The sequence below is a fragment of the Aspergillus aculeatinus genome (assembly GCF_003184765.1).
Source record: "Aspergillus aculeatinus CBS 121060 unplaced genomic scaffold BO66scaffold_96, whole genome shotgun sequence".
Lineage (NCBI taxonomy): Eukaryota > Fungi > Ascomycota > Eurotiomycetes > Eurotiales > Aspergillaceae > Aspergillus > Aspergillus aculeatinus.
In genome coordinates, this window is record NW_020291565.1 from 21,967 (window position 1) to 34,434 (window position 12,468).

Consider the following 12,468-nt stretch of genomic DNA (forward strand, 5'->3'; position numbering starts at 1 on the left):
CGTTGCTGGTGAATACATGGAACGGCCACCGGGGGGCAGTGTGTCGTGTGATAATTTTAGTACTGTACATGGTACTCTCGACGCATTTACGCCAAATCCGGGGCTATGCCCTGAGCTTTCTTCCCAACGCGCCATGGGATTTCTCGCTCTCCCGAGCGCAGCCGAGGACTGACTATGAGGGTTTTGTTGATGTAAGGCCGGCGGAGTAACTCCTCTCCCACGGGTCGTGTTGTATAGTTCTATTTTAGGAACATGAGCTGTATACCTGACTTGAACTGCTCGCTGAGCAGAGCTTTTGCAGTCCATATCATGTCTATATAAACCTCTCAGACGTCCCTCTCAACCCAGCATTTATTCTCATCAGCATCAGACAGAGTCACAGAGTTTCAAAGCAGCAGCATTCATACTCTCGCTACCGAGTCATTCTTGATTGCAAAAGATAGACCACCATCACCATGCATTTCCTCTCCGAGTCCACCGTCCTGTTCACCCTCGCTTCCTCCGTCTTCGCCGCGCCGCTCGCTGTCCGCACGCAGAACGAGGTTCAAATCACCTTCCTTGGCGCCGCAGACGCGCAGTTCACCCAGAGCTTCCCCACCGATGGCTCCACCGTCGCTATCTGTAAGCCGAGCCTAGCCTAGAGCCCAGCAAACATAATCCCACCCCAACGATCACTAACCCAAACCCCAGCCAACCCCCTGAGCATCTCGCACATCGCCTCCAGCACCGCAGGCGTCACCTGCACTTTCATCGGCATCGACCACTCCAGCACGACCGTCAGCGGCGTAGCAACCGTGGACGTGGGCCCCCCTCAGACCCAGACCCAGGGCTCATGCACCGCCGCGGGGGATCCCACCACTCCTACCCCGGACCCATCCACCCCGGCCCCGGCCCCCGTTGAGCCCTCCACCCCCAGCACCCCCTCCGGAGGCCAGGGCTCATCCGTCACCATCACTTTCCAAGGCGCCGCGGACGCGCAATTCTCTCAGTCGTTCCCGCTCGACGGCACCTCGACGGCCATCAGTATGTGAATCTTGCTTGCTTTCCCAAGTAGTGCCGACTTCCATGCTAACACCAAGGGGAAAACAGCCAACCCGCTTAGCATCTCGCACATCGTCTCCGGCACGGGTAATGTGCGCTGCACTTTCAACGGCATCGACCACAGCGTCACCACCGTCAGTGGCGTGCAGACGGTTGATGTCGGACCGCCCCAGACTCAGGTGAACGGGGCTTGCACTGCTGCTTAGGGTGGGTTGGTGCAATCGCTTACCTGGGGGGGTGGGGGAGGGTTCCCCATGATATGGGGAGGGCAGAGCGTCTATCGTTTATAGCTTAGCCAAGTGGGAGTCTTTAGGACCGCTGCCGGGTCCCTGGTCATTTTTTGCTTGTCTTTCCTTCCTCTTCTCCTTTTGTCTTATTTTCTATTCCGGTCGAAAGTGGAAAGGTTGTGACACTAGCACTGTCTTAGTCAGGATTATATCAGCGGAGTGCAGGCTTTGCAGCTATAGTACCTAATAATCTCCATTGGACCAGACTAACAAGTATATACTGGTATTTACTTTCCTACGCTAATTTCTTGGAGTGCTCTGTTCACGCCTATACCAAGAGACAGCCAGTCGAGGTGTCAAGAGCCACTCTTGATGCTTGGAGTACTGGCGGGAGTAAACATGATCGAGTTCGAGGGATTTACTTTTCTGAAGGGGCTGCTGTAAGAGGGAGATTAATCTACGTCTCACCGAGGGAAACATACCTAATGGATAAAAATTGGAGAAATTACACATAATCACTGTTACTTATTCTAACCAACGCATATCAATTTGTTGTACTAAGATCACTGACTAGAAGACATTATTTTTCTCGCATCACACCAGAGCCGCACCGGCGAGCAGACCTCACAAGACACCCCTCTCTCACGGACAGAAAGCCTGTCTAGGGCAAGCAATAGAGACCAAGCAGCGCCGCCAATTCATGCACAGCATCATCATCATCATCATCATCATCACCATCAAAAGCAAGAACAACAACATCCGCATCCCGACCATCGTTGTCACCACCATCAACAAAATTGACCACGACCTCCTCGCGCAGCCCCAACCCCCGACGGGCCCAGCCTCTCGCCCCGACCGCGGAATCATACAGCCCCAAGCTGCCCAGCAGAAGGAGGTGCAGCACCGCGAACGTCAGCCCGTACATCTGGCCGACGGCCCAGCCGTTCAGCCCGGGCATGCAAAACAGACACGAAACCAGGCCGAGCACGTCCAGGTAGCGGGCGGCGCGCGCCCGCGTCGTCCGGTGGCTCTGGAAGATGGCCGTGAAGAGGTACTGGTGCCAGACGCCCAGCACGCAGAGGAGGGCGCCCGTCCACTCCAGCTCGGTCAGTTGGTCGGTGAACCGGAAGCGGAAGCGCAGCGGCCACGCCGCCGAGCCGGCCGGGCTGCTGCCCGTCAGGTACGAGGTGAGGTGCAGCAGGTGCAGGATGTACAGGGCGGGCGTCGAGAGCAGGGCGGACTGCGCGAGAGCGCCGGCTGCTGGTAGCACGCGGTGGGTGGTCCAGCGCAGGAGCCCGCCGTGGGCGAGCCATTCTTGCTGGATGTAGGTGCGCCATGCTTCGGCTTCGTGGAGGAAGTTGTCGTCGTCGTGGGGGCCGGTTGCGGGTTCGTTGGGCGGGTCGTCGTTCTCGTCGCTCTTCTGAGCGTCGGGCTGAGTATCGGTGGTTTCGGTCTGATCGGTGGACTCGTCGGGTTGCTCATCGTTGTGGTTGTCGGGCTGAGCATCGGTCTGAGCATCAGGAGCATCGGTTGGCTGATCGATCTGCTCGTCACAGTGGTCCTGGTCATCGGGACCATCATTTGGCTCATCGTTCAAATCGCCATCCTGATTCTCTTCGTGATCATCCTCGTAGTCATCTTCAACCTTCGCCTTGCGATCAACACCGCAATCAGCATCAGGAATAGACGCAGCACCACAGACAAGATCCGGCGCAGCTTCATCAAGGATAGACACGGCGTCACCGGCCATCTGCTCGGAACTGAGAGAAGACATGTTGAGAGCTAGTCTTGAGATGTGGAATGAACAACAAGTTACTTTCAGAAGGTTAGACCAAGATGAAGAACCAGCAAGGATGCAATGACCTGTGTGGGATACTTCTCCACAGTGAGAAGTCCCAAGCTTATATAGTGCAGGAACCCCAGGGCCATCAACTCATCGAGCCCTGCCTTGTTTGTACGTTCTTAAAGGGAAGAGCGGAGATCCTCACTCCCCCTGCCTTTCGCAATCGTATGTCTTAGACTGCACATTCACTTTCCCCCATTTCTTTCTTTGCACTTCTTTTTCCATCTGTAGTTTCAAAGCATCTCTTGCTTGTCCATCAAAGGCTTTGTGCTCGGCTCAAAGCTCTGTCGTTACTCAAAGGGGATTATTTGTCGCTATCAGAGTGGTCCATCATGGATAGAGGTAAGCATTGCATTCTAGCAACCCTAACCACCAACTCCCACCTCACTTAACAGCTTCCCCATTCACACGCTCCTATCCTCTGTGGAAGCTTCTGCTTTGAGGTGGATCAAAGTAAACACGAACACGCCTTCATTCACAATCGCCATCGTCGAAGCCAGACCCTGACCAGTTTCCAGAATGCCGGTTTCTATCTCCCAACGATCGTAACTACCACGCGATGACATCTCAATCTTCGACAATCGACAACCGACAACAGCCCGAACCAGCGCTCCAGCCACACTCACCGTGACATCTGCATATCCAGCGCAGTGTCATCCCCGTGGGGAGAAATACGTTTTCGTTCAAGATATCTTACTAGGTAGGAGACGATGACGACGACTGGGGGGTCTGTCAGGTCCTACGAACGCTTCCCTTGTGTCCTGTGTTTTCTCCGGGGCCGTTGTGGCAGCTACCCTCCCTCTCTCTGTCTTTCTCTGTGTGCTAGGGCGGGGAGGCAGCATGTCCATAGTTCCAAACATGGACCTAAAACACAGCAGTAGGTAACCGCCTGGATAGAGTCATACTCTGCCGCACGCTTACCCTGAACCTGCCTGCCTGCGCCCTTGTCATCATCCAAGTAACCAGACACACAACCACAGCGCTACAACCCTACTCAAGAAACAAGCACAAAGCTCATAACAACAACACTGGATATCTGAATCGAAGCCAACGAAAACCACCGTCTATGTAACTTTTGACCTTCTAATTCTTCGTCTTCCCGAACGAAACACACCAGTTATTCCAATCCGTAAAGAACGACGGCTGCACATGACACTTGCGACTGAGCAGCTGCTTCGTCCTCGTCTCGCCATACACCTCCACGACGCGGGCCACGTTGCCCCGCTCCTGCGCCACCAGCACCTTGACCACCAGCAAGCTCGCCTGGCTGCACGCCGTCGCGTGCGCGGGGGGCCCACTGTGCGTCGCCTCGGTGTGGATGGACTTCAGCAGCTCCCACACATTGTCCACGTCCTCCTCCTGGATAGCAGGCAGCGCCGTCGCGCCCTTGCACTGCTTGGTGTACTCGCGGAGGACGGTGGCGGCGCGCGTCGAGATCTGCTTGTTGGCCGACTTGCGGGTCAGCCGCAGCAGGGGCAGCAGCAGATCGAGGGCCAGCAGCTTGGCGTGGCACTTCTTCACGTAGATCTCCAGCAGGTCCAGCACGCGGTTCTTGAAGTGCACCATGTTGGCGCGGGCGTCCTTCTTGTCCTTCTTCTGGCCGAGGGCGTCACGGCGCGCCCGGAAGACCTTCACGAGCTGCTCGTCGAGTTCCTCCATCTCGTCGTCGTTCATGTCCGCGTCCGAGTCTTCCTCGGCCTCCGGCATGTCCGCGTCCAGCCGGTGCGTGCCCAGCGCCGCGGCCAGTTTGGCTTCGAAGATCGCCTCCTCGTCGTCGTTGCCTTCGTCCTCCGAGACTTCCGAGTCGGAAGAGGATGCCGCAGAGTCACCGGCTTCAACGACCTCGACGTCGCTGTCGAGCTCGTCACCGTCACCGTCACCATCAACATCCATCATGTCCGCGTCGTCCCCGTCCTCGTCCTGCTGGTCGAACATCTCCTGCTGACCCGCCAGACTCTCCTTGGCCTCCAGGATGGAGGTCAGCGACTCCAGGCCATTCTCGGTGATGCTCTCGGCAAAGGCCCCGAAGACCTGCTCGCTCATGCGCCGGAAGAGCTGCGACTGCTTGGACGCGAAGCTGAGCAGGATCTCCACCAGGGCGTCCGAGGCATCGGAGGTCTTTTCGTCGTTCTCCTCGTCCTCCTCGTCCTCCGCCTTCTTGCCCTTGGAATTCTTCTTCTCCTTCTTCTCCTCGCCGAAGATCTGCGTGTAGCAGAAATCCAACTCCTCCAGCATCGACGCCGCGTCCGCGTCGCCGTTGTACACCTGCAGAATCGTCAACGAGTACAGCAGCCGGAACGCGTCGACGCTCGCCGCGTTATCCTTCTTCTCCTGCACCAACCACAAACGATTAGCCAGGCTCGCGCGTTCTTCCTTCACACGGAATTGGAGGAGGAAACCGGGTAGAGAGGAGGAACATACCATACTCGCCAGCTTCTTCAGCGACTTGAACGCATTCTTGACCGCGCCACTGATTGTCTCATCCATACTGACGATGAACTTGCCGCGCTCCTCGGACTTGGCCAGGTCCCGGATCTGGCGCACCACCGCGTAGGGGATGGAGGCGTACCGGGCGGTGGCGATCAGACTGTTGATGCAGGAGTTGATGCGACTGCGGAAGAGCTCCTGGGTCTGCTCGGTGAGCGCGGGGCTGACGGCCGGGTCCTTGAAGTAGGCGAAGCGGACGAAGATGGAGAGGATCTGCTCGAGCACACTGTACGTGTCGTCATCCTTGCTGTCCGCGGACGCGCGCGCACGCACGATGGCCAGAAGCAAGCCGGCCAGGAACTGGCGGCTGGCGGCCGCGGTCTTGCCATCGTTGGGGCCGCAGGGGGCGGCGATCAGCGACTCGAACAGGGGGACGATCTCCTTGAGGGCGTCGACGTTGGCCTCGACGACGATCTTCTCCACGGTCTTGGTCTTAGTGGCCTGGTCGAAGGTGACCGAGCCGCCGGTGGCGGGCCCCATCAGGCCGCGGACGGCGGCGGCGGCGAAGGCGGGCTCCTTGGCCACGCGCGTCTGCAGGGACTTGGCGGCCTTGACGGCCATGCGGTGCAGGTAGCGGTCCTCGACGGCCAGTTGGTTCATGAGGCAGCGCACCAGGTTCTTGGTGAACGTCTGGGCCGCCACGGCTTGCGGACTCTCGGTGACGACCTTGATGAACAGCGAGAACCCCCAGTACTTGCGTTCTTCGGAGGAAGCCGCGGCAAACAAACCATCTAGACGCAGCGTTAGCCTGCCCTCGCCCTCGCCCTCGCGCGCTGCCCAACAACCTCAAGTTCCAAGAAAAAGGGGGGAAAGGAAAGGGAACATACTATCCACAACCTCGGTCCAGAACTCGGCAAACCCGAGCCTCGAAGACTCGCCCTTAGTCTTAGCCTTAGGCACCTGCGCCAACCGGCCCAGAACCACATCCCAGGCGAAGTGCAACTTGGAATTCCAGACACCGGAGGAACCCTTCTTCTGGCCGTCCGCATCCTCACTGGCACTGGAGCTGGCACTCGAATCCGACGAGTCCTTCATCACCTTGCCCAGGGAAACCCTTTCCTTGGCATCCAACGGATCCTCATGCTTCCAAACCTTGGCCGGGAACTTGGCCGAGGGGAAGGCCTCCTTGGCCGCGAGCCAGACGGCGACGCCCTCGGGGGTTCTGGCCAGGTCGTGGGCGCACAGCCGCTCGAGCGCGACCTCCACCAACGCCACATTCACCTGCTCCTTCTTCCCCTCGCTCTTTCGAGAGGTAGCAAGATCCAGAACACAACGATACACAATCCAACCGCACTCCTCGCGCAGCCACGGCTTCTTCTTCGCCAGCTCGAACACGCGGTCCAGCAGCCGGGTCCACTCCGCGGGCGCAGCAGCAGCGCCAGCCCCGTCCCCAAAAAGGATGCCGGATTTAATGATGGCCTCCGCGCCAAACAGACGCCCGAAGTAGTGATCGCGTTGTTCCTGACCGTTCGTTAGCATGCGCCTTTACCAGTCAACAAACCCCCCCCCATCCAAAAATTTCAAAAAAAAAAAAAAAGGAAGGAAGAAACAAACCTGCCCCGACTCCCCGCCCGCCGAATCTGTCAACCGCTCCCAAACCCCCAACACCGCCCCGACATCCTTCTTCCCCTGTTGCCCGGAGGCGGCAGTCCCAAAAACCTGCACCAACACCTCCGTCAACGCGATCGAGAACCCCACGCGCGCCGCCTTGCGACTACTGCACAGACCGCGGAACAACCGCGCCAGGGCGCGGTCCACCGCCTCGGCGGGGGGGTTCTGGTCCGGGGTGAACTGCGCGACCAGGGCGGCGGCGGCCTTCAGGCGGACGGCGTCGGTCTCGGCGGCCAGGTCCTCGTAGATCTCGATCTGCTTGCGGTCGACGCTGACGGGCTCGCGGCGCCGTTTTTTGGTCGGCGGCGGACCGGCTGGTCTCGTTGCCATGCCTTTTTTTTTACGGGGGTGTGTACTGGTTGGTGTGTATGGGTGTATGGGTGTACTGTTCGGCTTTCAAGAAAATATTACAATGGTTTCCAGTAGGTGGTGAGAATGGAAGTTTAGAAAGGGGTTTGCTGTGGGGAGAATTTTATACAGCCACCAAACTTTCACAAGAGGTGGTTCGTAGGTTGTTGTTGCAGCTTTTTTGCCGGGAAAATTTGATTGATATGGATGGCCGGCCGCTCTTCGTCCTGAATCGGGTTAGTGTGATCTTCGCTGCTGCAAGAGACTGAGACTAACGCAATGCGGGAAGCCTGGAGGTGGCCTCAGGCTGCTAACTTATCCACTGGCACTACGCACTACGCACTACTATGCATCTGATTCTCCTGAGCAGCAGCATCCACTCTACTACCAAGTACTTCGAATCAATTACATTTCTACAATCAATACATCATGATAGATAAAGATGATTTTATTCTTCCTATCAATACCCGGGACCTGCCCTCTCACCCCACCAAACACTACCACCACTACCACTACCACTACTTCAATCCAAATCCCTCACTGTTCAGCACCGCATCCCAAAGCACCCGTTCCAGCTTCTCCCGCGTCTCGTACCGATACAACCCCAACTGGTTGAAGCAGGTCCGCGCCGTCGGAAACCGGCACGTGTCATCCCCTAAACACCCCAGCCGGATACTCAGACTCGTCGCCCCCATCGCCGGAATCCGATCACTGCCCGTGATAAACGACAGAATCTTCCGCTGCGACTGTGGCGCCGCCTGCCCGAAGATCTCCCAGAACCACCGCACCACAGGCACCGTTTCCGGCCGCGGCACTGACCAGTTCTCGTACGTCGCCACCGCCCGGAGCGAGGCCACGTCCAGCGGCTCATCCGAGCCTCGCACCAGCAGCTCGATCTCCTCCGGCCGGAACAGGGACAGCGCGTTGCCGCCGCACACCGTGAAGAACCCCCGCTTGAAGGGCTCAAACTGCCGCGTCACCGCCGTGTCCAGCAGGTGTTGCACGTACAGATCCACAAACTCCCGCCGGTTGGCATTCGTCACGGGTCGGTCCTCGCCGCCGGCACACAGAGGCACCGGCACCACCTCCCCATACCGGTCGACCTGCGCGACGAAGTCGTAGCAGAAGGTCTCCGCGACGTCCCCTTCGAATTCCAACAAGGCCCGGAGCCCTTTCGCGAGCTGAGGTCGAAACTCCGCCAAGTCGTCCAGGCTAGCTTTGTACACCGATCGGCTGGTCGACCACTGCGGGGCCGCCGCCAGAAGCTTCTTGAAGGCGAACGGTGGGAGAGCAATGTCGAGAATGGTCGAGTTGTAGATAGCCAATCCCAGCAGAACCCCGACTAAGAAGAACTGTTCCGACGACTCGAAGCAGTACGGGTTGAAGTAGCAGTATCGTGAGTCCTCGTCATAAATGAACAACCCTGCGGCGTTCAAGTTAGTCCTTGTTCACCTTGAGAACTCAAAAGGCTGAACCTACCATGGTGGGGATCGAAGACTTCCCGGACGAGCAGCAAGAACCACTCTTTCCGCAGACCACCCGCGTCCACTCCCTCTTCACCGACAAACTCAATCCGCAGCCCCTTCTTGATCTCCTCGTGGCTGGATCCAACGACCTCACTGACTCTTCGAAGGCTGTCCTCCACCAGACAGTCGCGCCGCACCTTCAGCACAAAATACTGACTGATCGCCTTCCGGCTGAGGATGCTATTGAAGAACGCCTCCCGCGCCTTGACCTCCATCTGACGACGAGCATCATGCTCCAAGATATGGATCTTGGCCCAGATGCTCAGGAAGAAAGGATACTGGCAGAACGAGAACTTGCTCGACTTGGACTCCCAGGCCTCAAAGTCCGCCACAAGATCGGAATAATCCAGCAGCGTGTTGTAGAAGGAGCTGATCGGTACCATATGGCCCCGTCGGTCACTCGGCGATCGACCAGCGCTAGTGGTCCCCGGTCCATCCGGCTTGCGAGACACCGTGGCATTGTTGGCCGTAAACAGCAGCGACATCACCCGTGCAGCAGCCCGAATCTGCCAGTCATCAGTATAGACCACGGGCTGGTCCCGGTCGTCCTTGGCCGACTTGTTCGGACTCCTGCCGTTGATGGCGGCATGCAATTCGGCGGGTGTGTTTCCCGCCGCGCTGGAGAAGCTGGGTATCAGACTATCTTCCGGTTGCGCGGTCTCGCTGCGTTTCCGCCCATGCTGCCGAGTCAGACGATACGTCACAAAACTACCCACAATATCCACAATTTTCTCAAATTGTCCCGTGGGGAAGCGTGAGAACCAGGAAACCAAGTAATGGTGACAGTCGTTCGGCAGATTGGCAAGCAGACCCATAATTCGTTTGACGATGCCGGGGTGATGCCCGGGCCCACCGCTTCGCAGTCGAGTGGGAGGTTTGATATCTCGAGGAGCGGGTCTTGGATTACCGATAACGGGATGGGAAGGCCTCCTATCACCCCGAGGAGCAGAGGGGGCTAATGTGTACGAAGCCAGGGACGAGTTCGAGGGATGCACCAATGGATTCACCAAGAGTATCAGGAGAAATCTAATGTCTTCTGGCTTTTTGAGTGGTCGTCGGGGCCGTTTGAGGAGATTTTCCGTCGCCTTGAGCAGTGTCCGATGCAGGTGCAAGCGCGACTCGACCACCTCCTTCTCAACCATAGCCAAATCAGTGGATTCCCACCTCTGAGCAGCCACAATGTCACCATCCGTACGTAGTTCAGCTGGCTTCATCGTGGACCACAATTCCACCCATGAAGAGCCGGCAGTCATGATCAAGTGGTACCATTTCGCAAGCTCCGCCCAGTCTATACGGGGGCTCCGAGAGGAGACGGCTCTAGAACCAGAGGATTTCTCCCGATGGTCTTTGGCATGGGACTGAACGGTAGGATCCACCTCGTTCATCCACCAGGACGAGTTTTCTGCTATGTCGCCCAGGAGGAGGAGCTTAGCATCCGGCTCAAATACATGTTCCGCGGGCGCGGGCGCCGCGCTAGTACTCTTGTCCTCTCTCTGCTTGGGGGGAGTGCTATTATTGGTGGAGCGAGGCGCGTGCTGTACTGTGGTGAATGAGCTGTTCAAGCAATCACAGCCCTTGAATGAATTTATTATGTAGTCTTCCAGCAGCCTAAAGATATACGGGCGGCGCGGCAGTTCCTTTGCATCCGACGTGTTTCCCTGGCCAACCTCTCGAGGCGAGCGATCTCGCCGCGGCATAGTTTGCGTGTCTCGACTCTTCATTGGCGAGCTCTTCCCTTCTCCGTGGGATGAGTACGGGCTCAGATTAGGCTTCGAGAAGTTTGGCGGGCCATCCAGCTTGCCTGGCTTTTTGGAATTCGAGTAAGCTCGCCCGCGCGAGTCGCCGGTCGCACGAGGATCACACAAGTATTCGCCGGTCTGGCCGGGCGAATGGGCCAGATTCTCATCCTGCGCGATATCCTGGGGCTTCTCCGGCTGACTCCTAGTTGGGGTCGCTCGCGGTCCGGTTCCGTATAGAAGTTGCCGAAGGTACTCGGTCATGCAGTCGTCCAGCAACGCCTTCGTCCGGTCGAGAGACAGTGGTACCGCTACAAGGAAACACCAGTCAGCCGATCGACATCAATCACAAGCCGGAACCCTGTCACCAAACATACCTTTTCGTAAAACCATGGGGGTGCGGGGCTTCCCATCGGCGCCCGAATTACCATGAGCCCCGGGTTTGGCCGCATCCACGTACGGCTCCAAATCGTTGACCGTCAAGCATTCCGTGCACCGAAACACCTTCAGATCGCGGGGCCACCGCACGGTGCAGTTGCAGGCCATGCACTTCCCCGAGGCCATCACGCCGTGTTGCGGGGGCCGGTTGCGCGGGGACGAGGAGCTCGGGTCGGGCATGTAGCCGAGGAAGTCGTCATCGTCCGAATCCAGCCCCGGTCGACCGTTCTTCTTCTTCGCGATCGAGGGACGCCGTTTGCCCACAGCGGCGGCGGCGGCGAACGGCGCGGGGAAAGGGTGGCTGATGGAACGGGAGTGCCCGCGCCGGGTTGGGGGTGAAGTAGCTGTAAGTCCCGTCATGGCGAACAGGTCGGGCGCATCTTGGACGATCTCGGCAGGTGTGCTCCTCTCGTCATTCGCAGGAAAGGGGACCAGGGAAGGATGGGGATGGCCAGCGGCTGGAGTGAGTGACGGGTTACGTAGGAACCGCGACGGCATAGGGGCGCATTGGTTTTTAGGGGGCGGTGATCCGTAACGATCTGGAGATGGCGGGATACCACGGCGTTGGAGGTTGAAGCAGGTGAGATTTAGGGGATCTTATCGTCGGAGGATTGACAGCAGTAGGATTTTAGGGGATGAACGGCGGAGCGAGTGACTCGTGCACAAGCGAGACGGCAACGAGGGACGATCCTGCCGCAAGGCCGTTCTTTAATCTAGGATCAACCGGGGTAATTTTGCCGAAGGCACGAAGAGGCAAGTAAGGACTAAGAAAAATCCACAAGAAACCAAAGAAAACCCGGTTAGTTAGTTATCCCAAGTTGGCGGGGATGAGGTAAGACTGAGCGAGAGGAAGCCTGAACCGGTTGTAGTTATGGAGAAGTAGGATATATGTAACGTGAGGGGGGGGGGGAAGATGTAACGTGAGCATGTACAGTACAAGTAGTTACAAGGAAAGGGACAAAACAGAACCACAACACCACCAGGCGAACACAACCGGTGTGATGAGTTGATGGTAGGGGGAGGAAAGGGAAGGACAAGAAAAAGGAGTTATCACGAGATATGCTTTTGATTGTGAGAAAGGAGAGGGAGGGAGGGAGGCGGCGGTGGGGGGGGGGGGGGGGGAAGTCGCAAGAGGATGCGCAAGCCATAATAACTTAACTTAACCACAGTCACCAGTCACCAGTCACTCAAGACGTGGGTTGCCTAAGGCT

At 57.7% G+C, this 12,468-nt stretch overlaps 4 protein-coding genes across 4 annotated transcripts; 1 reads left to right on the forward strand and 3 right to left on the reverse strand.

Annotated features, from left to right (window-relative positions):
• The first annotated feature begins 369 nt into the window (after positions 1 to 369).
• On the forward strand, positions 370 to 1,522 carry BO66DRAFT_362206 (uncharacterized protein). Its single transcript, XM_025645061.1, has 3 exons — positions 370 to 621; positions 691 to 1,023; positions 1,090 to 1,522. Exons 1-3 carry the CDS (start codon positions 456 to 458, stop codon positions 1,245 to 1,247), a joined length of 657 nt encoding a protein of 218 aa, XP_025497703.1. The 5' UTR covers positions 370 to 455; the 3' UTR covers positions 1,248 to 1,522.
• Positions 1,523 to 1,929: 407 nt separating this feature from the next.
• On the reverse strand, positions 1,930 to 3,042 carry BO66DRAFT_465924 (uncharacterized protein; the record flags this gene model as incomplete). Its single annotated transcript, XM_025652513.1, has 1 exon — positions 1,930 to 3,042. One exon carries the CDS (start codon positions 3,040 to 3,042, stop codon positions 1,930 to 1,932), a length of 1,113 nt encoding a protein of 370 aa, XP_025497704.1.
• A 1,152-nt stretch (positions 3,043 to 4,194) lies between these two features.
• BO66DRAFT_386692 (DNA-directed DNA polymerase POL5) lies at positions 4,195 to 7,551 on the reverse strand (the record flags this gene model as incomplete). Its single annotated transcript, XM_025646199.1, has 4 exons — positions 7,153 to 7,551; positions 6,426 to 7,059; positions 5,533 to 6,329; positions 4,195 to 5,439 (listed from the first exon to the last, which is right to left on the reverse strand). The coding sequence occupies exons 1-4, from the start codon at positions 7,537 to 7,539 to the stop codon at positions 4,195 to 4,197; spliced, it is 3,063 nt and encodes a 1,020-aa protein (XP_025497705.1). The 5' UTR covers positions 7,540 to 7,551.
• A 524-nt stretch (positions 7,552 to 8,075) lies between these two features.
• On the reverse strand, positions 8,076 to 11,755 carry BO66DRAFT_444545 (E3 ubiquitin protein ligase; the record flags this gene model as incomplete). The annotated part of the gene is made up of 3 exons (XM_025651598.1): positions 8,076 to 8,980; positions 9,037 to 11,130; positions 11,197 to 11,755. 3 exons carry the CDS (start codon positions 11,753 to 11,755, stop codon positions 8,076 to 8,078), a joined length of 3,558 nt encoding a protein of 1,185 aa, XP_025497706.1.
• Between the last annotated feature and the right edge of the window lie 713 nt (positions 11,756 to 12,468).